The sequence below is a fragment of the Schistocerca nitens genome, chromosome 2 (genome assembly GCF_023898315.1).
Source record: "Schistocerca nitens isolate TAMUIC-IGC-003100 chromosome 2, iqSchNite1.1, whole genome shotgun sequence".
Lineage (NCBI taxonomy): Eukaryota > Metazoa > Arthropoda > Insecta > Orthoptera > Acrididae > Schistocerca > Schistocerca nitens.
In genome coordinates, this window is record NC_064615.1 from 993,117,645 (window position 1) to 993,140,944 (window position 23,300).

At 42.5% G+C, this 23,300-nt stretch overlaps 1 protein-coding gene across 1 annotated transcript in view; it reads left to right on the forward strand.

The window, feature by feature from the left end:
- The window catches only part of LOC126235492 (spermatogenesis-associated protein 13), a 104,985-nt gene that overhangs the window by 62,429 nt on the left and 19,256 nt on the right, over window positions 1-23,300 (forward strand). Inside the window, exons 11-13 of the mRNA XM_049944211.1 lie at window positions 1,691-1,916; window positions 6,689-6,868; window positions 7,405-7,596. Of these exons, the coding sequence (XP_049800168.1) occupies window positions 1,691-1,916; window positions 6,689-6,868; window positions 7,405-7,596 (598 nt within the window). The remainder of the gene's footprint in view (window positions 1-1,690; window positions 1,917-6,688; window positions 6,869-7,404; window positions 7,597-23,300) is intronic.

A 23,300-nucleotide genomic window follows, 5' to 3' on the forward strand; every position in this document is an offset into this window, starting at 1 on the left:
GGGAGCGGAAAGACTTACCTTAGGGGGAAAAAAAGGACAGGTATACACTCGCACACACACACCTATCCATCCACACATGTACAGACACAAGCAGACATATTTAAAGACAAAGAGTTTGGGCAGAGATGTCAATCAAGGCGGAAGTGCAGAGGCAAAGATGTTGTTGAATGGCAGGTGAGGTATGAGTGGCGGCAACTTGAAATTAACGGAGATTGAGGCCTGGTGGATAACGGGAAGAGAGGATATATTGAAGGGCAAGTTCCCATCTCCGGAGTTCGGATAGGTTGGTGTTAGTGGGAAGTATCCAGATAACCCGGACGGTGTAACACTGTGCCAAGATGTGCTGGCCGTGCACCAAGGCATGTTTAGCCACAGGGTGATCCTCATTACCAACAAACACTGTCTGCCTGTGTCCATTCATGCGAATGGGCAGTTTGTTGCTGGTCATTCCCACATAGAAAGTGTCACAGTGTAGGCAGGTCAGTTGGTAGATCACGTGGGTGCATTCACACGTGGCTCTGCCTTTGATCGTGTACAACTTCCGGGTTACAGGACTGGAGTAGGTGGTGGTGGGAGGGTGCATGGGACAGGTTTTACACCGGGGGCGGTTACAAGGGTAGGAGCCAGAGGGTAGGGAAGGTGGTTTGGGGATTTCATAGGGATGAACCAAGAGGTTACGAAGGTTAGGTGGACGGCGGAAAGACACTCTTGGTGGAGTGGGGAGGATATCATGAAGGATGGATCTCATTTCGGGGCAGGATTTGAGGAAGTCGTATCCCTGCTGGAGAGCCACATTCAGAGTCTGATCCAGTCCCGGGAAGTATCCTGTCACAAGTGGGGCACTTTTGGGGTTCTTCTGTGAGAGGTTCTGGGTTTGAGGGGATGAGGAAGTGGCTCTGGTTATTTGCTTCTGTACCAGGTCGGGAGGGTAGTTGCGGGACGCGAAAGCTGTTTTCAAGTTGTTGGTGTAATGGTTCAGGGATCCAGGACTGGAGCAGATTCGTTTGCCACAAAGGCCTAGGCTGTAGGGAAGGGACCGTTTGATATGGAATGGGTGGCAGCTGTCATAATGGAGCTACTGTTGCTTGTTGGTGGGTTTGATGTAGATGGATGTGTGAAGCTGGCCATTGGACAGATGATCTTCCGTCTCGACTGACATCTCTGCCCAAACTCTTTGTCTTTAAATATGTCTGCTTGTGTCTGTATATGTGTGGATGGATAGGTGTGTGTGTGCGAGTGTATACCTGTCCTTTTTTCCCCCTAAGGTAAGTCTTTCCGCTCCCGGGATTGGGATGACTCCTTAGCCTCTCCCTTAAAACCCACATCCTTTCATCTTTCCCTCTCCTTCCCTCTTTCCTGACGAAGCAACCGGGGGTTGCGAAAGCTCGAAATTTTGTGTGTGTGTTTGTGTGTTTTTTATTGTGCCTATCTACCAGCGCTTTCCCGTTTGGTAAGTCATGGAATCTCTGTTTTAATATATTTTTCCCATTTGGAATGTTTCTTTCTATTTTAACTAACCAGTTAGCTTTTTTCATTACATATGGTTATATATAAATGATTGCAGAGCCTTAAATTTTGTGGTGCTTGCACAATATTGAATTTCGTTCAGGTTGTCAGTGTTAAAACGAACATGAGGTGTCATACATGAATTTTCTGATCAGAGATAAAACAATCACAATTTTTTTTACAGCTCAAAACGGCGTTCTGCGAGGCCACAACTCAGGCGATCTCTGAGCCAGCCCCTAGGTTTGAATGAATTATCTCCACTCCTGCGGAGAAAACCTCGTACATCCACCAGTAATGTGTTAAGCGAAGATGAACATGATGCCCGCACTGGAACTTCTGATGACGAGATGATGTCTGATTCTGAGTCATCTGTTGCATCTCTTTCAGATAGGAAGAAATCATTTGAACAGGTACAGTGTATATAACTTTTACATGTTTCTGCACTTTACTGTTTGCAGTGTAGTTAGAATTAAGTTAAGTGAACTAATACACAATATTGCCAGCACTTGGAAGTGATTATTAACTGAAGATGAAATATCTTATGAATTTGATTTTGCATGTTGGTTTGAATCTCAATGCGTTAGTGCTTTATTACATATGTTCTAAAAGTACACTATCTTGAAACTTTCCATTATTGTCATAGAATCTTGTTGAAGGAATGCATTGCCATTGCTAATACAGAATTTTGTATGGGGAAGTAACATTTACTAACTAGTACAAAAGGAAGTGGCAAACAAGGAAAAAAAGGAATTTTGTGAAAATGTCCGTATGAAATATTTTACTTTGTCAAGACTGAGTCTCATTGGTCTCCACTCAGCAAACTATTACCCTTTTCTGTCAAGACAAATGACAGGTCCTGTTACAGTATCATTCTTTCAAATATTTCTGCACTCACAGGCAGTTTGAAGTACCAATGGAAGATCGGACTTAGCTGATTTAGCTTTGCTCTGCAACAAACTACAACATTGAAATGTTGTCATCCTGGAAGAATCCCCCAAGTAACAGTTGACAAAATGAATAACCAGCCCTATTACACTTAAAATTGCTGTTTTGTTGATTAATTAATCCTGTTGATTTGAACATTTGCAGCTACATTTAAAATATGTGCCATGTTTCTAACACCGTTTCCCATTCACAGAACAAGTAATATTATATACAGTAATTTGCAGATGTTGCTTATAAGCCTGCAATAAAGCCTAAACTGTGACATAACTGTGATTCCCTTGCATTTTACATTTTAATAAATGAAATACTGAGCGAGGAGGCGCAGTTGTTAGCACACTGGACTTTCATTCGGTAGGATGGCAGTTCAAACTTGTGTCTGGCCATCCTGATTTAGGTTTTCCTGGATTTCCCTAAATCACTTCAGGCAAATGCTGGGATAGATCCTTTAAAAGGGCATGGCCAATTTCCTTCTCCATCCTTCGCTAATTCGAGCTTGTCGTTGTTGTGTGGATGGGATGTTAAACACTAATCACTTCCTCTTCCAATAGATGAAACAATATGACTTGCGTTAACCATTATGATTTCATCGATCTATCTGCTGTGAGGTCTGCCATGTGTATTCTGACTCTGAACACAATAAGAAACATGGTTATAATAAACTGATAACTTTTATTTGAGTCACTGCAAAGTAAATAGACACAGCAAAGTAAATAGGGAACATGGTCATTTAGTAGCTTGTACAAGAGAGACTGGCAAACTGCAGCATCATGGCCGGGAGCTGGGGATACTTGGGGTGAGGAGGCAGCGTAAGAAGGGGGATGGCAAATCTGATGTAAGTGAAGGAGGTGCCCATGGGTGTGCCAACGAAGCCTCCGCATCCCCCTCCCTCCTTTCCGCAAGATCCAGCACTACAGGGGCGGTTAGAGGCAAAGCTGCATCACCCATGTGTGTCTGTGCCACTGCCAGAGCAGTGGAAGACCCCAGCTGGAGGGTGGGCAGTCAACAAAAGGCAATGCCGTGGAAGAGGCACCAGAACTATGGGCCGCTGAGATGTCTCAATGCCCAACCAAGAGCGCAGCTAATTGGGTTGGCATGTCACAGGGTGCTCGTCAGTGCACACCATTAACAAATGGCACGTGTGCTGGCTATGTTTGATGTCTCAAAGGCAACACAGGTGTTGTCCAAACCCAGACCTAAGTGCCAGGCGCAGATCGTGATGACATTGATGCTACTGCAGAATGCCCATCCTGAAGTAGAAGATAGAGCAGTGTCTGCAGCTGTCGACTGTACAACAGTTCAGCCGCACACTCTTCCACAGTTGGAGTCGTCCTGTAAGAACTGAGAAAGAACATAAGAGCCTCTTCCACCGGGAGTTCCATGACATACTTAAGCATTTGCATTGTGAAGATCCTCATGAGACATTCTGCCTAACCATTGGGTTGTGGATGAAAATGTGGTTGTGCCACCGTGATGTGGCAGGTGCCAATCCGGAAACAAAAATCTTCAAAGGATTGAGCTACAAATTGAGGACTTTGATCCGAAACAATGTTGAAAGCTATGCATTTGATAGAAAATTTACTGATAACACCTTGACTGTCATTTCTGCCATGGTAGACAGGCAATGAATAGTGTAAGAAAATTGGAAAAGGCATCAACAACCAACAGCCAGAAAGTTTCCAATAAAGGTCCAGCGGAAACTGTATGGATTCATTCCCAAGTCGGCATGGGTTCTGGCCTAGGGAAAGTACAGTGTGTGGTGCCACCTGTTGATTCGAACACTGGCAGCATGCCACGACGAGGTGCTCCACCCTGTGTGCCATACCAGGCCAAAACGTGCCCATTGTTTAGTATGGGAGGCTCCCCAGCGACCTTGATGTAGCAAGGTTAAGACTGCCCGGAGCAGTACCATGGGAGTCACAACCCAACAAAAGAATGACACCCTCTACGTACATTCATGTCTACATAAATACTCTGCAAGCCACCATACAGTGCGTGGCAGAGGTTACACTATACCAGTACTTGTCATTTCCTTTTGTGTTCCACTCGGAGATATGTCAAGAGGAAAATGACTCTTAAGTGCTTCTGTTTGAGCTCTGATTTCTGATATCTTATCTTTGTAGTCCTTATGTGAAATGTATGTTAGTGGCAATAGGATTGTTCTGCAGTCAGCTTCAAATCCAAGTTTTCTAAATTTTCTCATTAGTGATCCTTGAAAAGACTTCACCTTCTCATTTGAGTCGCCAAAGCATCTCCACAATATTTGTGTGTTGATGAAACATACACGCGACAGATCTAGCAGCCCACCTATCAATTGCTGTGATGTCTTCCTTTAATCCAACCTGCTGCAGATCCCAAACACTCAAGCAGTACTCAAGAATAGGTCACGCTAGCAGCCTGTACGCAGTCTCCTTTACAGGTGAACCACATATCTGCAGTAACATGGGTGTGCTTGTGATGATAAGAGGACAATTAATCAGATATTTCGTCAAAGGAAAATGAGGCTGATTCCTGCAAGGGGGCCAAATGACACAACAACCGATCCACATGAGGCAAAATCCTTTAAAAAAAAACCTGGGTTCTGCACCCTAAATCTAATTGCAACAAAGTGCTATCATAGCTGTTTTTCTTAAGCAGAGTTGTCAAATGATGGAAACAGTGGTTCTTGCACCTGAGACAGTGGAGCCTGAACAGATAATATAGCTACAAGTTTTTCCAAGCAACAGCAGTGGCGGCAGTGACGGTGGTAATAATGATGATGATGATACTATAATGATAATGAGTAATCTCATGATAATGTTGAAAAATGTAAAATTAGTTTCCTAATTCAAATAAAAGAGGGTGCACTGCTTCCCGTTTCTCCATGTGTTTTAATTTCCAAAGTAGGAATTTCTGGTTGCAGAAGTCTAAGAATCAACATTATTTTCTCATACTGTCAGTAGCCCGTAACACTCACAAAACTTGCCCTTTATTTAACTTGGTATGCAGATTTATTTTTTGTTTTATTTTAATGGGTAGTGTGTGATATGGTTTAAGAAAACCCAAAAGCAAACAAGTGACTTAGCGTTGTAGAATAATTGTCGATACATCTTTTTTGCATAATTATTTGTCATTGCATCACAGATACGTATCAATGCCCCTTTCTGTAGTTAGATTAAGAAATAAACTGTATTTTTTTACAGTTTCAAAAATATTTCATTGAGTTGTTTGTTGTAGTATTTCCTGGATACATCTGAAAGAAGATTTCATTATTGATTTTACAAATTGCAAATTACTGCAGTTTTTGTAATAGAAGTCCACAATATTTAGTATGTAATTGTAACAATACTGTTATCATGGATTCACAATGTGTAGGTCACGTGATAACTACTGCACTACCATGGATTGATAATGCCTAGATCACATGATATGGCACAAAATATATATTACATATGTGCAGTAACAATCTGTTAGATCTCTGTGCATCATCCAAGAATGATGACATCTTGGATTCTCCTGCTGTGTAAAGCAGTCTAGGTAGCAAAATATTGCAATCCCTGAGGAATGAGAAAGTGCTGTGGAGTTCACTGTGCATCTCACAAAGTCGCAAATGGGATCTGAGAGAAGGGAAACCATATGTGTGATCCATCAACATTGTCAGTAATTTTTACAATGGGAATGGGAATGGGAACATTGTGATAGGAGTGTGGAATAACAGAAGCAGTTTATGTGTCATTGGGTGTATGTACATATGTAGTTTTCCTGAAGAATGCTTGCTTATATATGGCCTGCGGAAAACATTTTTCACAGCCTTTGATGGCAGTGCTATGCTGTGAGGGAAATTCACATGGGCATGTCTCAAACCTGTGGCCGTTATAGGAAACCTCAACTAAGCTGTGACCTGTGGTAGTATTATCACGGAAATTGCCACTGATAGAAGATTTCCATCCATTATATTCATGCTAAATATAATTAAAACTGAAGTAGATTGTTGTCAATAAAGATCTGAGATCAATTTTCTGTGGTATTCTAAGTGATAGTTAAAACAAATTTTTCTCAAATGATTTGAGGACATTCACAAGTAGAGCCATATTCAGAAAATTCAGATTTTTTGCTACTAGGATGAGTGGCAAAAATCAAATTTAAATTGTCTTTCTATCATCAAAACTTGAAATTGTGTTTGTTGAGTGTCTTTTTCTCTATAATCTTAGATGTATGTCATGGCAACATAATTATGAAGTCTCATGTTTGTTGTAATAAGGCCATGGATGAAGATCTGGTAATCTTGGCAGAAGCAGTGTGGGATCATGTAACAATGGAACCTGAAGAGCTGGCTTTCCGAGCAGGAGATGTCATAGAAGTTCTTGACTCAGTCAACAGGGACTGGTGGTGGGGGACGAGAGGAGAAGACAGTGGCTGGTTTCCAGCTGCCTTTGTCAGGGTGAGTTCTGCCTGAAGCTAAAAGTCTCTCTCTTCAGCTATCTTAAATTAATGTGTAATGTTGTACACTGCACAAATTGATTTACAGTCTTGATAAATTATTCACAGCAATATATTTAATTGTTGAAATACTTTGCCCAGTGTATAGAATAAAAGAAACATAGTGACAGTTTTTTTGCTTGGGTCTATAGCTGCATTGAATCCAACAGAAATTTTGTTCAGTTTGCGATATTTTGTTTTGCCACGTATAGCGTTGTGAAGCATCAGAACAAAATGACATTTATAATATGCTTTCATTTGTCAGCATGGAAGCAAACAATGTAATATTTGTGTTATGGTACTTGATAATGACTATTGAGATGAAATTAGCCTATCGCAAGTGAAGTAAAGTGTTTATTTTAAATAAAAACACCTTCATGCAAGAAAGGTACTTCTTTCAAGGAAATTGTGGAGTTAACAGTGCTTCTGTTCATTTCTGTGAATGTACCTAGTTGCAGTTAGTTCCAATTTTAAATATTTGATGATAATTTGTTCCAGTTACGTGTGAGTCAAGAGGATACAGTGGAAGACTGTCTTGCTGCCATGGCTGCAGGTTCAGCTGCTACATCTCAACTTCGGCGTCGCACAAGTGTCTCCCTCTTGTCTAATGACCAGGTCAGGTCTAGTGTCGTCCGTGAGCTAATAAACACTGAACGGGATTTTGTGAAGATTCTGACGGATGTGGCAGAGGTTTGTTTTTGTACTAATTATTTTTTGTGTTTAAATCTGAATTAAACTTATTGTTTCTACTTTGCGTGACTTATGAATTTCTTCACACATCTTTGTGTTGAACTGGTTGTATAGCAGAGCATTGAAAATGTTATTAAACCTTTCAGAGAATGCAAAACTTTATTTACATTGTTTTATGATTGGTAATTATTGGATCAGTAATGGAGACAGAACTAGACCAAAGTTAATCATTGGCTGACAATTCGAGTGTAGTTCCTCAATCTGAACTCTCAGTATAACACACAAACTGTTTGCTGTTGCCGATGCACCACCAAAAATCCTCACTTCACTTCCATCTTTCAAGTAATGCAGCATAAAAGCATAATCCATTGTAAGGCACTGCTTCCACTGATCCTAGAGACATAATACAGTTTCCTCAGAATAGCTCAGATAGTGGCCACTTCAATAAAATAAACGTTTCACTTTCCCCACACTATTGGTGTGATAGTATGATCCATTTAAGGCAGTGCAAACTGCTCAAAACTTTGTTGAACAAATCTCCACAGCTTACTCACATTTGGATGACCAAGAGCTCTTAAATTGCATTATCAGTCAGTGATTTATAGCACATCTCTAGTGATTACATGGTGATGAACATCATGCCTAAACAATTATAACAGTTATATATTGATTTTAAGAATACCTGAAGGAAACAGACGTTGGTAAGGATTGCACAGCTGTACTAAATTTATGAATTTGATTCACAATTGCATAACCTTTCTGACATGCTGTATGGGTGAAGATGACTAACAAAGGTTGAGGCTAGGAGGGTTATAGGGATGTGTGATATATTGGAGGGAGAGTTCCCACCTGCACAATTCAGAAAAGTTGGTGTTGGTGGGAAGGATCCATAATGGCACGGACTGTGAAGCAGTCATTGAAATGAAAGATGTGTTGGGCAGTGTGCTCAGCAACAGGGTGGTCTTCTTGTTACTTGGCAACAGTTTACTGGTGGCCATTCATTTGGACAGACAGCTTGTTGGTTGTCATGCCCACATAGAATGCAGCACAGTGGTTGCAGCTTAGCTTGTAGATTACATGACTGGTTTCGCAGGTAGCCCTGCCTGTGATGGGATAGGTGATGTTTGTCACCAGACTGGAGTAGGTGATGGTGGGAGGGTAAACCGTCAGTGACAGAGCACTTCACGTTCCTGCTGCTAAGAAGGCAAGTACACTATTTGTTGTACATTTTTATGAGCTTCCAGTAGGAGCGACAGATACCTGTGTAGTTACTAGATTATTTTTGTAATGGCTTGCGTGTTCAAGTGCTTAATATGCACAAGCTTTTATTTTAATAACAGTGTAGCATACCGCACCACCGCTGCTATCGACCCTCGGATCGTACAGGCTTTTGTTTGTTTTGGTTAATGAAGCTCAGTGTCATTTAGACTGTTAGTGAGAGAGCACTTCGAATTCCTGTTGCTAATAAGCCGAGTACACCGTTCGTTTGTTGTATATTTTTACGAGCTTCAAATGGGAGTGACTGCAGTATTGGATAGGAACTGTGATTGCTGTGTACGGATGCTAGCTGAGTTGGTGACCTTTTGCTTACAGCTCCAGGCTGCGTTGGCTTCCGTCACACAGCTTGAGGCTGCTGCCAAGGGGCATCACTGTGGGGTGTTGGACGTGGGTATGCAAGAGACGTTGAGCACATCCCACGTGTCCCCTGTTTGGTCCACTGCTGTGGCCGCCCTGGGTACTGCCTGCACTGAGGTTGACACCTCACCCGTTATCAAGTGGGAGATCATTCCAAAGTCTCGCAGACAGCGAACAACTTTCCGAGGGGCTGATCGTAGGGCCTCCCTGGTTCGTTTAACAAACAGGTTTTGGGCGTTATCTGTGGTTGACGATGTATCTGAGCCGGATGCAGTCATCCACCCTGTTCCAGAGGAAGCATCTCGGCCCAGAAGATCTGAGCTTTCTCAGAGGGTTGGTTTTGCTGGTAGTTGCAACTCCAGTGCTAGGCGCCCCTTAGGAACATGGCTGCCAAGGAGTGGAAGAAAGCCAGTGTGCACTCCGTATGCATACTGGGGGGAGTCATTCTGGATGTGGAAAGGCTGCTTCCGGATGCCATGAAGAGTTAGGGTGCAGCCAACTGCAGGTGGTGGCTCATGTCTGTACCAATGGCGTATGTCGCTTTGGATCAGAGGAGATTCTCTCTGGTCTTGGGTGGCTAGCAGAAGTGGTAAATAAAGACTGCCAGTCTTGCTTGCGAGATTAAGGCTGATCTCACCATCTGCAGCATCGTCGATAGAACTGAGTGTGGTCCTTTGATGCAGAGCTGAGTGTAGTGTCTGAATCAGAGGCTAAGGCAGTTCTGTGACCGTGCCGTGTAGGCTGCAGATTCCTTGACTTGCGCCATCAGGTGGTGGGTTTCTGAGTTCCACTTAATAGGTCAGGAGACCACTACACACAGGAAGTGGCTACACAGGTAGCGGGGCTGTGTGGAAGGGACTGGGTGGTTTTTTAGGTTAGAGGGCCTCAGGGAATCACAGAAAGGGCGTCTGTCTAAAAGGGGGCATATAAAACACAGTAAGTTAGTTGTAGATACGATCGGTATTGTAGTTGTAAATTGTCGTAGCTGTGTTGGGAAAGAAACAGATCTCCAAGCCCTAATAGAAAGCACTGAAGCTCAAATAGTTATAGGTACAGAAAGCTGCCTAAAGACGGAAATAAACTCAGCAGAAATTTTTTCTGACGATCTAACAGTGTTCAGAAAGGATAGATTAAATACAGTTGGTGGTGGGAGTATTTATTGCTGCCAAAAGTAGTTTGCCTTGTAGTGAAATTGAAGTAGATAGTTCCTGCGAAATAGTATGGGTAGAGGTTATACTTGACAATCGGACTAAACTATTAATTGGGTCGTTTACCGACCCCCATACTGAGAAGATATAGTTGCTGAACAGTTCAAAGAAAACTTGAGTCTCGTTTCAAATAGATACCCCACTCATACAATTAAAGTCGGTGCTGACTTCAATCTGCCCTTGACATGCTGGAAAAATTATTTGTTTAAAGCCGGCAGCAGGCGTAAAACGTCATCTGAAATTGTACTGAATGCTTTCTCAGAAAATGATTTTGAACAATTAGTTCATGAGCCCACTTGTAGCGTAAATCGTTGTGAAAGCATACTTGACCTCTTAGCAACAAATGATCCTGGACAAATAGTGACTATCGTGACAAATACAGGGATTAGTGACCACAAGGCAGTAGCTGCTAGGCTGAATACGTAACTGCTACAACCATCAAAAAGAAACACAAAGTATATCTATTTAAAAAAGCTGATAAAAATGCTCTTAACACCTTTTTAAGGGACAGTCTGCACTCCTTCCGATCTGATCATGTAAGCATAGAAAAGTTGTGGAATGATTTCAAAGAGATACTATCAACAGCAATTGAGAGATACATACCACATAAATTAATAAGTGATTGTACTGATCCCCCATGGTACACAAAATGGATCAGATCGTTGTTGCAGAAGCAGCGAAAAAATCATACCAAATTTAAAAGAATGCAAAATCCCTAAGACTGGTAAAGTTTTGCAGAAGTTCGAAATATAGTGCGTACTTCAATGTGAGATGCTATCAATAATTTCCACAATGAAACTCTGTTTCGAAATGTGGCAGAAAACCCAAAGAGATTCTGGTAGTACATAAAGCATACCAGCAGCAAGATGCAGTCAATACCTTCACTGCGCGATAACAACGGTGAATGCACTGATGACAGTGCCACTAAAGCAGAATTATTAAACACGCTTTTCCGAAACTCCTTCACCAAAGAAGATGAAGTAAATATTCGTGAATTACAATCAAGAACAACTGGCAAGATGAGAAACATAGAAATAGACATCCCCAGTGTCACAAAGCAGCTTAAATCACTTAATAAAAGCAAGGCTTCTGGTCCAGATTGTATATCAGTCAGGTTCCTCTCAGAGTATGCTGATACAATAGCTCCATATTTAGCAATTATATACACCAGGTCACTCACAGAAAGATCCGTACCTAAAGATGGAAAATTTCTCAAGTCACACCAATATCAAAAAGGGAAGTAGAAGTAATCCGTTGAATTACAGGCCCATGTCACCAACGTTGATTTGCAGTAGTGTTTTGGAATATATACTGTATTAGAACATTATGAAGTACCTCGAAGAAAACAATTTATTGACACGTAGTCAGCATGGATTCAGAAAATATCATTCTTGCGAAATACAACTAGCTGTTGATACTCGTGAAGTAATGAGTGCTATCAACAGGGGATGTCAAGTGGATTCCACATTTTTTGATTTTCAGAAGGCTTTCGACACTGTTCCTCACAAGCACCTTCTAACCAAACTGCGTGCCTATGGAATACCACCTCAGTTGTGTGACTGGATTCGTGATTTCCTGTCAGAAAGGTCACAGTTCATAGTAATAGACGGAAAGTCATCGAGTAAAACAGAAATAATATCCAGCGTTCCCCAAGGAAGTGTTGTAGGCCCTCTATTGTTCCTGATCTATGTTAACTACATAGGAGACAATCTCAGTAGCCATCTTAGATTGTTTGCAGATGATGCTGTCATGTACTGTCTTGTAAAGTCATCAGATGACCAAAACAAATTGCAAAAATGATTTAGATAAAGATATCTGTATGGTGCGAAAACTGGCAATGGACCCTGAATAAAGAAAAGTTTGAAGTTATTCACATGAGTACTAAAAGAAATCTGCTAAATTTCGATTGTGCAATAAGTCACACAAATCGGATGACTGTAAATTCAACTAAGTACTTAGGGGTTACAATTACAAATACCCTAAATTGGAACGATCACACACATAATGTTGTGGGTAGAGCCAACCAAAGACTGCGATTCATTGGCAGAACACTTAGAAGGTGCAACAGATCTACTAAAGAGACGGCTTACGCCACACTTGTCCGCCCTATTCTAGAGTATTGCTGTGCGGTGTGGGATCCGCATCAGATGGGACTGACGGTTGACATCGAAAAAGTACAAAGAACGGCAACTCGTTTTGTATTATCGGGAAGAAGGGGAGACAGTGCCACAGCCATGATATGTGAATTGGAGTGGCAATTATTAAACAAAGGCGTTTTTCGTTGCGACGGGATCTTCTCATGAAATTCCAGTCACCAGTTTTCTCCTCCGACTGCGAAAACATTCTGTTGGCACCCACCTACATAGGGAGAAATGATCATCATGATAAAATAAATCAGGGCTTGCACAGAAAAATTTAAGTGCTCGTTTTTCCCACACGCCGTTCGAGTGGAATGGTAGAGAGAGAGCTTGAAAGGGGTTCATTGAACCCTCTGCCAGGTACTTTATTGTGAATAGCAGAGTAATCACGTAGATGTAGATGTATGGGACAGGTCTTGCATCTGGTCTATTACAGGGATATGATCCATGAGGTAAAGGGTTGGGAGCAGGAGCTATGTAGGGATGAATGAGTATATTATGTAGGTTCGGTGGATGGTGGAATACCACTGTGGGAGGGGTGGGTCACACCAATGCAACCAGTCTTTTTACTTCTCTTCTTTTCCACTACACCCCTCCTGGCCTCCCCCCCCCCCCTTACCCACACCTCTTCCCTGCCCTCTTGTCTAGGCACCAAACTGCACCTATGTCTAGCCTCCAGACTGCACCTAGCCTCTCCACCTCGTTCTTGCATGCTCCCCAGCAGCACTCCACTGTCCTTCACTCCTACCTTGATATTCCTCCCTCTCCCCACCCCAGCCTCCTCCTTACCCCCCACCCAGTTGCCACTCGCATCATGCACTGCTTATGTTTCTCACAGTGTGACTTCAGCTACCACCAGAGGCTGAAGTCGTGTGTGTGAGTTGTCTTAGCATATGTGTGTGTGTGTGTGTGTGTGTGTGTGTGTGTGTGTGTGTGTGTGTGTGTGTGTGTGTGTGTGTGGTCTATTTTTGATGAAGGCCTTGCTGGCAGGAAGCTTATTTGCGACAGTCTTTTTGTTTTGGCTATCTGCGACTCAGCATCTCCACTATATGGTGAGTGACAACTTTCCTTTTCATAATATTGTTACATTCCATCCTGGATTTTCCATTGTTTGATAAATAATAATGAGTTGCATCTCTTTGTTACTCTTGTATGGGGCTGCAAGCAACAACTGAGCTGTAATTTTTATTATACCAGAGGAAGAAAACAAATAAATTGTGAGATAAAATTACTGGTCACTACTATTGCATATCCTTTATTAGTACTAAATATTTTACCTCCTGAAGAGAAGGGTTAGCCAGAAATACTGTCTCATAATTTATTGATCTGTATTTGATGCTGACTTGTTACGTAAGCACATGGTGTGACAGTTACCTATGATTGCTGTATAAAGCATGTATTGCCATTTTGATGTTCATTATCAAGCTCAGGCACTTTTTGTGCAGCCTCGGTAGGTCAGGCATGAGAATGAACCAGTTAGTTAGAAACTGACATACTGAGGCTGACCTATGGAAGATGCACTGGGAGTGCCTGATCTCGATTATGAACATCAAAATGGCAATACATACAGATGAGTGTCACAATCAACATGTGCCTACTTAGCAAGTCAGGATCTTCAGCATTCAGCAGTTTCTCAATATATTCCCTCAACCTGTTCAGAATCTTTTCCTTGTCTGTTAGCATATTTCCATCCTTATCATTAATAAGTAATGCCTCATATCTTTGACCATTCCTCACGTTTCATCATCTGAAATATTTTTCTGCTGTCGGACATTGTATTAGCCCCCATTTTTCATTAATACTTTCTTGTTAACTTATTTTCTCTGTCTTCAGAGTCTTATTTGTTTTTCTTTTCATTTTCTTGACTTTTTCCTGTTTTCTGCACAATTTCTATCTTTTTTTATGCACTCTTAATATTATACTGGTGACACAACTCTGTATTCTTCAGTTTCTCAATATCAAACTTTCCTTTGGTCATGCTGTTCCTCATTCTTTTATACAATAGCTGCGTTTGTAGTTTGCGATTACTAGGTAATAGTCTATGTCGACTTTAGTCCCTATGTAAGACCTAATATCTGTCATACACTCCTTGCACCTCTCGTATATAAGTATGTGATCATCTGGTCGGTGATATTGTTGTTGTTGTTGTTGTGGTCTTCAGTCCTGAGACTGGTTTGATGCAGCTCTCCATGCTACTCTATCCTGTGCAAGCTTCTTCATCTCCCAGTACCTACTGCAACCTACATCCATCTGAATCTGCTTAGTGTATTCATCTCTTGGTCTCCCTCTACGATTTTTACCCTCCACGCTGCCCTCCAATACTAAATTGGTGATCCCTTGATGCCTCAGAACATGTCCTACCAACCGATCCCTTCTTCTAGTCAAGTTGTGCCACAAACTTCTCTTCTCCCCAATCCTATTCAATACCTCCTCATTAGTTACATGATCTACCCACCTCATCTTCAGCACTCTTCTGTAGCACCACATTTCGAAAGCTTCTATTCTCTTCTTGTCCAAACTATTTATCGTCCATGTTTCACTTCCATACATGGCTACACTCCATACAAATACTTTCAAAAATGACTTCCTGACACTTAAATCTATACTCGATGTTAACAAATTTCTCTTCTTCAGAAACGCTTTCCTTGCCATTGCCAGTCTACATTTTATATCCTCTCTACTTCAACCATCATCAGTTATTTTGCTCACCAAATAGCAAAACTCCTTTACTACTTTAAGTGTCTCATTTCCTAATCTAATTCCCTCAGCATCACCCGACTTAATTCGACTACATTCCATTATCCTCGTTTTGCTTTTGTTGATGTTCATCTTATATCCTCCTTTCAAGACACTGTCCATTCCGTTCAACTGCTCTTCCAAGTCCTTTGCTGTCTATGACAGAATTACAATGTCATCGGCGAACCTCAAACTTTTTATTACTTCTCCATGGATTTTAATACCTACTCCGAATTGTTCTTCTGTTTCCTTTACTGTTTGCTCAATATACAGATTGAATAACATCGGGGAGAGGCTACAACCCTGTCTTACTCCCTTCCCAACCACTGCTTCCCTTTCATGTCCCTCGACTCTTATAACTGCCATCTGGTTTCTGTACAAATTGTAAATAGCCTTTCGCTCCGTGTATTTTACCCCTGCCACCTTTAGAATTTGAAAGAGAGTATTCCAGTCAACATTGTCAAAAGCTTTCTCTAAGTCTACAAATGCTAGAAACGTAGGTTTGCCTTTCCTTAATCTTTCTTCTAAGATAAGTCGTAAGGTCAGTATTGCCTCACGTGTTCCAGTGTTTCTACGGAATCCAAACTTACCTTCCCCGAGGTTGGCTTCTATTAGTTTTTCCATTCGTCTGTAAAGAATTCGTGTTAGTATTTTGCAGCTGTGACTTATTAAACTGATGGTTCGGTAATTTTCACATCTGTCAACACCTGCTTTCTTTGGGATTGGAATTATTATATTCTTCTTGAAGTCTGAGGGTATTTCACCTGTTTCATACATCTTGCTCCCCAGATGGTAGAGTTTTGTCAGGACTGGCTCTCCCAAGGCCGTCAGTAGTTCCAATGGAATGTTGTCTACTCCGGGGGCCTTGTTTCGACTCAGGTCTTTCAGTGCTCTGTCAAACTCTTCACGCAGTATTGTATCTCCCATTTCATCTTCATCTACATCCTCTTCCATTTCCATAATGTTGTCCTCAAGTACATCACCCTTGTATAGACCCTCTATATATTTTTCCACCTTTCTGCTTTCCCTTCCTTACTTAGAACTGGGATTCCATCTGAGCTCTTGATATTCATACAAGTCGTTCTCTTATCTCCAAAGGGCTCTTTAATTTTCCTGTAGGCAGTATCTATCTTACCACTAGTGAGATAAGCCTCTACATCCTTACATTTGTCCTCTAGCCATCCCTGCTTAGCCATTTTGCACTTCCTGTCGATCTCATTTTTGAGACGTTCGTATTCCTTTTTGCCTGCTTCATTTACTGCATTTTTATATTTTCTCCTTTCATCAATTAAATTCAATATTTCTTCTGTTACCCAAGGATTTCTACTAGACCTCGTCTTTTTACCTACTTGATCCTCTGCTGCCTTCACTATTTCATCCCTCAAAGCTACCCATTCTTCTTCTACTGTATTTCTTTCCCCCATTCCTGTCAATTGTTCCCTTATGCTCTCCCTGAAACTCTGTACAAACTCTTGTTCTTTCAGTTTATCCAGGTCCCATCTCATTAAATTCCCACCTTTTTGCAATTTCTTCAGTTTTAATCTACAGGTCATAACCAATAGATTGTGGTCAGAGTCCACATCTGCCCCTGGAAATGTCTTACAATTTAAAACCTGGTTCCTAAATCTCTGTCTTACCATTATATAATCTATCTGATACGTTTTAGTATCTCCAGGGTTCTTCCATGTATACAACCTTCTTTCATGATTCTTAAACCAAGTGTTAGCTATGATTAAGTTATGCTCTGTGCAAAATTCTACCAGGCGGCTTCCTCTTTCATTTCTTAGCCCCAATCCATATTCACCTACTATGTTTCCTTCTCTCCCTTTTCCTACACTCGAATTCCAGTCACCCATGACTATTAAATTTTCGTCTCCCTTCACTATCTGAATAATTTCTTTTATTTCATCATACATTTCTTCAATTTCTTCGTCATCTGCAGAGCTAGTTGGCATATAAACTTGTACTACTGTAGTAGGTGTGGGCTTCATACCTATCTTGGCCACAATAATGCGTTCACTATGCTGTTTGTAGTAGCTTACCCGCATTCCTATTTTCCTATTCATTATTAAACCTACTCCTGCATTACCCCTATTTGATTTTGTGTTTATAACCCTGTAGTCACCTGACCAGAAGTCTTGTTCCTCCTGCCACCGAACTTCACTAATTCCCACTATATCTAACTTTAACCTATCCATTTCCCTTTTTAAATTTTCTAACCTACCTGCCCGATTAAGGGATCTGACATTCCACGCTCCTACCCGTAGAACGCCAGTTTTCATTCTCCTGATAACGACATCCTCTTGAGTAGTCCCCGCCCGGAGATCCGAATGGGGGACTATTTTACCTCCAGAATATTTTACCCAAGAGGACGCCATCATCATTTAATCATACAGTAAAGCTGCATGTCCTCGGGAAAAATTACGGCTGTAGTTTCCCCTTGCTTTCAGCCGTTCGCAGTACCAGCACAGCAAGGCCGTTTTGGTTATTGTTACAAGGCCAGATCAGTCAATCATCCAGACTGTTGCCCTTGCAACTACTGAAAAGGCTGCTGCCCCTCTTCAGGAACCACACGTTTGTCTGGCCTCTCAACAGATACCCCTCTGTTGTGGTTGCACCTACGGTACGGCTATCTGTATCACTGAGGCACGCAAGCCTCCCCACCAACAGCAAGGTCCATGGTTCATGGGGGGGGGGGGGGTGATATTACCATTTGGGAAATTCAGGTCCCTTTTTGTATCAGTTTGTCGGGGAAGCATGCTACTGATAAGTGTGCTCATATTGCTAAGTTCTTTGTACTCTTGATTTTATAACCACTGAAATAACATCCTAGACCATCACAGCCCATGAGGTTTCATTTCATTCCTTCTTCCCCTTCTAGTGCTTCACTTTTTTTGTCAGGCTTTGTTATATTTTTCACAGTTTTTGTAAATAACAGCAAATACTAGAATGGTTCCTCTGATATACCTTGGACAATTTCTTTCCCAGTCTTACCAAATCAAGCTTGTATTCTGCTTCAAAAGACCAGGCCATCAACACGGATCTTCCTCTTTTTAAAAATGGTTTATTTTCTGGAACAATCACACGTAGTTTCAGTGAGAAACCTACAAAACAGACGGATTACGTCATAGTTAAAATGTTTAAAATACAGTGATGTAATACCAGAAGAACAAGCAGGAGTTAAATCCCCCCACCCCCGTTTCTTCTTCTTCTTCTTCTTCTTTTTTTTTTTCCACATTGAAAGCTAATGTGGGCGTGTAACTAACTATTAATGTGTTATTGCACATACATTGGAATATTGAAACAAAATTTAAAAATGCATGCATAGATATTTTAATTATATTAATATATGAAGTCATATTAAAGAGTCTAAAATTATCATATTTGATGCACCTCTGTATGGTGTTGCAGCAGAGGATTATAGGACATGACACTCATCTTTGGGACTCTCACTATTAGAATATATCTAAAAACACAGATGATGTGACTTACCGAACGAAAGTGCTGACAGGTCGATAGACACACAAACAAACACAAACATACACACAAAATTCAAGCTTTCACAACAAACTGTTGCCTCATCAGGAAAGAAGGAAGGAGAAGGAAAGACAAAAGGATGTGGGTTTTAAGGGAGAGGGTAAGGAGTCATTCCAATCCCAGGAGCGGAAAGACTTACCTTAGGGGGAAAAAAGGAAAAAAGGACAGGTATACACTCGCACACACACACATATCCATCCGCACATACACAGACACAAGCAGACATTTGTAAAGGCAAAGAGTTTGGGCAGAGATGTCAGTTGGGTGGAAGTAAAGAGGCAAAGATGTTGTTGAAAGACAGGTGAGGTATGAGTGGCGGCAAATTGAAATTAGCGGAGATTGAGGCCTGGCGGATAACGAGAAGAGAGGATATACTGAAGGGCAAGTTCCCATCTCCGGAGTTCTGACAGGTTGGTGTTAGTGGGAAGTATCCAGATAACCCGGACGGTGTAACACTGTGCCAAGATGTGCTGGCCGTGCACCAAGGCATGTTTAGCCACAGGGTGATCCTCATTACCAACAAACACTGTCTGCCTGTGTCCATTAATGCGAATGGACAGTTTGTTGCTGGTCATTCCCACATAGAAAGCTTCACAGTGTAGGCAGGTCAGTTGGTAAATCACGTGGGTGCTTTCACACGTGACTCTGCCTTTGATCGTGTACACCTTCCGGGTTACAGGACTGGAGTAGGTGGTGGTTGGAGAGTGCATGGGACAGGTTTTACATCGGGGGCGGTTACAAGGGTAGGAGCCAGAGGGTAGGGAAGGTGGTTTGGGGATTTCATAGGGATGAACTAAGAGGTTACGCAGGTTAGGTGGACGGCGGAAAGACACTCTTGGTGGAGTGGGGAGGATTTCATGAAGGATGGATCTCATTTCAGGGCAGGATTTGAGGAAGTCGTATCCCTGCTGGAGAGCCACATTGAGAGTCTGATCCAGTCCCGGAAAGTATCCTGTCACAAGTGGGGCGCTTTTGGGGTTCTTCTGTGCGAGGTTCTGGGTTTGAGGAGATGAGGAAGTGGCTCTGGTTAATTGCTTCTGTACCAGGTCGGGCGGGTAGTTGCGGGATGCGAAAGCTGTTTTCAGGTTGTTGGTGTAATGGTACAGGGATTCCGTACTGGAGCAGATTCGTTTGCCACGAAGACCTAGGGACCGTTTGATGTGGAATGGGTGGCAGCTGTCATAATGGAGGTACTGTTGCTTGTTGGTGGGTTTGATGTGGACAGACGTGTGAAGCTGGCCATTGGACAGGTGGAGGTCAACGTCAAGGAAACTGGCATGGGATTTTGAGTAGGACCAGGTGAATCTGATGGAACCAAAGGAGTTGAGGTTGGAGAGGAAATTCTGGAGTTCTTCTTCACTGTGAGTCCAGATCATGAAGATGTCATCAATAAATCTGTACCAAACCTTGGGTTGGCAGGCCTGGGTAACCAAGAAGGCTTCCTCTAAGCGACCCGTGAATAGGTTGGCGTACAAGGGGGCCATGCTGGTGCCCATGGCTGTTCCCTTTAATTGTTGGTATGTCTGGCCTTCGAAAGTGAAGAAGTTGTGGGTCAGGATGAAGCTGGCTAAGGTAATGAGGAAAGAGGTTTTTGGTAGGGTGGCAGGTGATCGGCGTGAAAGGAAGTGCTCCATCGCAGCGAGGCCCTGGACGTGCGGAATATTTGTGTATAAGGAAGTGGCATCAATGGTGACAAGAATGGTTTCCAGGGGTAACAGACTGGGTAAGGATTCCAGGCATTCGAGAAAGTGGTTGGTGTCTTTGATGAAGGATGGGAGACTGCATGTAATGTGTTGAAGGTGTTGATCTACGTAGGCAGAGATACGTTCTGTGGGGGCTTGGTAGCCAGCTACAATGGGACGGCCGGGATGATTGGGTTTGTGAATTTTAGGAAGAAGGTAGGGGTGCGGGGTGTAGGTGGGGTCAGGAGGTTGATGGAGTCAGGTGAAAGGTTTTGTAGGGGGCCTAAGGTTCTGAGGATTCCTTGAAGCTCCGCCTGGACATCAGGAATGGGATTACCTTGGCAAACTTTGTATGTAGTGTTATCTGAAAGCTGACGCAGTCCCTCAGCCACATATTCCCGACGATCGAGTACCACGGTTGTGGAACCCTTGTCCGCCGGAAGAATGACGATGGATCGGTCAGCCTTCAGATCACGGATAGCCTGGGCTTCAGCAGTGGTGATGTTGGGAGTAGGATTAAGGTTTTTTAAGAAGGATTGAGAGGCAAGGCTGGAAGTCAGAAATTCCTGGAAAGTTTGGAGAGGGTGATTTTGAGGAAGAGGAGGTGGGTCCCGCTGTGACGGAGGACGGAACTGTTCCAGGCAGGGTTCAATTTGGATGGTGTCTTGGGGAGTTGGACCATTAGGAGTAGGATTAGGATCATTTTTCTTTGTGGCAAAGTGATATTTCCAGCAGAGAGTACGGGTGTAGGACAGTAAATCTTTGACAAGGGCTGTTTGGTTGAATCTGGGAGTGGGGCTGAAGGTGAGGCCTTTGGATAGGACAGAGGTTTCAGATTGGGAGAGAGGTTTGGAGGAAAGGTTAACTACTGAATTAGGGTGTTGTGGTTCCAGATTGTGTTGATTGGAATTTTGAGGTTTTGGGGGGAGTGGAGCTGGAAGTGGGAGATTGAGTAGATGGGAGAGACTGGGTGTGTGTGCAATGAGAGGAGGTTGAGGTTTGCTGGAAAGGTTGTGAAGGGTGAGTGAGTTGCCTTTCCGGAGGTGGGAAACCAGGAGATTGGATAGTTTTTTGAGGTGAAGGGTGGCATGCTGTTCTAATTTGCGATTGGCCTGTAGGAGGATGCTCTGAACAGCCGGTGTGGATGTGGGAGAGGAAAGATTGAGGACTTTTATTAAGGATAGGAGTTGACGGGTGTGTTCATTGGCTGAGTTGATGTGTAGGTGAAGGATTAGGTGGGTGAGGGCAATGGATTGTTCAGTTTGGAACTTGTATAGGGACTGATGGAAAGAAGGATTACAGCCAGAGATGGGAACTTTAAGTGTGAGGCCTTTGGCGGTAATGCCAAATGTCAGACAAGCCTGGGAAAATAAAATATGGGAGTGTAATCTGGCTAGGGCGAATGCATGTTTGCGGAGGGAATGTAAATAAAACTTAATGGGGTCGTTGTGGGGATGTTGTGAGGGTGACATGGTATTAGAAGGTGGAAAGTGTAACATGAGGCTGAAATGAAAATGAAAATAAAATATATGGCGAGAGATAAGGTGAACTAGAAAGCAACTGGAGATCTGATGTGAAAAAAGGCGAAAAGGTGTTGGTTATAGCTGGGCTATGTTGATCCTGTGGTGAACTTGGGTTGGTAGACAACGATGTGCACAAAGGTTATGTGGTTGTGTTGCCGCCAAAACACGTTAAAGGGTGGAGCAATTCGGGAAAATTTAGAAAAAACTACGTGTAAATGTAATGGTTTTGTGGTGGCAGATTGTGAAAATGGGGCTAACAATTGTCTGACGAAGAAATAATGACGATAAAACCTGTGGGAAGCAGCAGTATTCCGCTTTCAACAATACTGCTGCTACAAAATCCACCGTTTCAAGTTCACAAACAGTTCCTTTCAGCTATTAAACAGTCATTTTGGCCAGTTCCAATAACTTTCGCTTTTTTTCCATTTCTGTTTTTCCCACGTCACTGATCTTTTTCAGCCGCTTCCCACAGGTTTTATCGTCATTATTTCTTCGTCAGACAATTGTTAGCCTCATTTTCACAATCTGCCACCACAAAACCATTACATTTACACGTAGTTTTTTCTAAATTTTCTCGAATTGCTCCACCCTTTAACGTGTTTTGGCGGCAACACAACCACATAACCTTTGTGCACATCGTTGTCTACCAACCCAAGTTCACCACAGGATCAACATAGCCCAGCTATAACCAACACCTTTTCGCCTTTTTTCACATCAGATCTCCAGTTGCTTTCTAGTTCACCTTATCTCTCGCCATATATTTTTATTTTCATTTTCATTTCAGCCTCATGTTACACTTTCCACCTTCTAATACCATGTCACCCTCACAACATCCCCACAACGACCCCATTAAGTTTTATTTACATTCCCTCCGCAAACATGCCTTCGCCCTAGCCAGATTACACTCTCCTCTCCCACATCCACACCGGCTGTTCAGAGCATCCTCCTACAGGCCAATCGCAAATTAGAACAGCATGCCACCCTCTACCTCAAAAAACTATCCAATCTCCTGGTTTCCCACCTCCGGAAAGGCAACTCACTCACCCTTCACAACCTTTCCAGCAAACCTCAACCTCCTCTCATTGCGCACACACACCCAGTCTCTCCCATCTACTCAATCTCCCAGTTCCAGCTCCACTCCCCCCAAAACCTCAAAATTCCAATCAACACAATCTGGAACCACAACACCCTAATTCAGTAGTTAACCTTTCCTCCAAACCTCTCTCCCAATCCGAAACTTCTGTC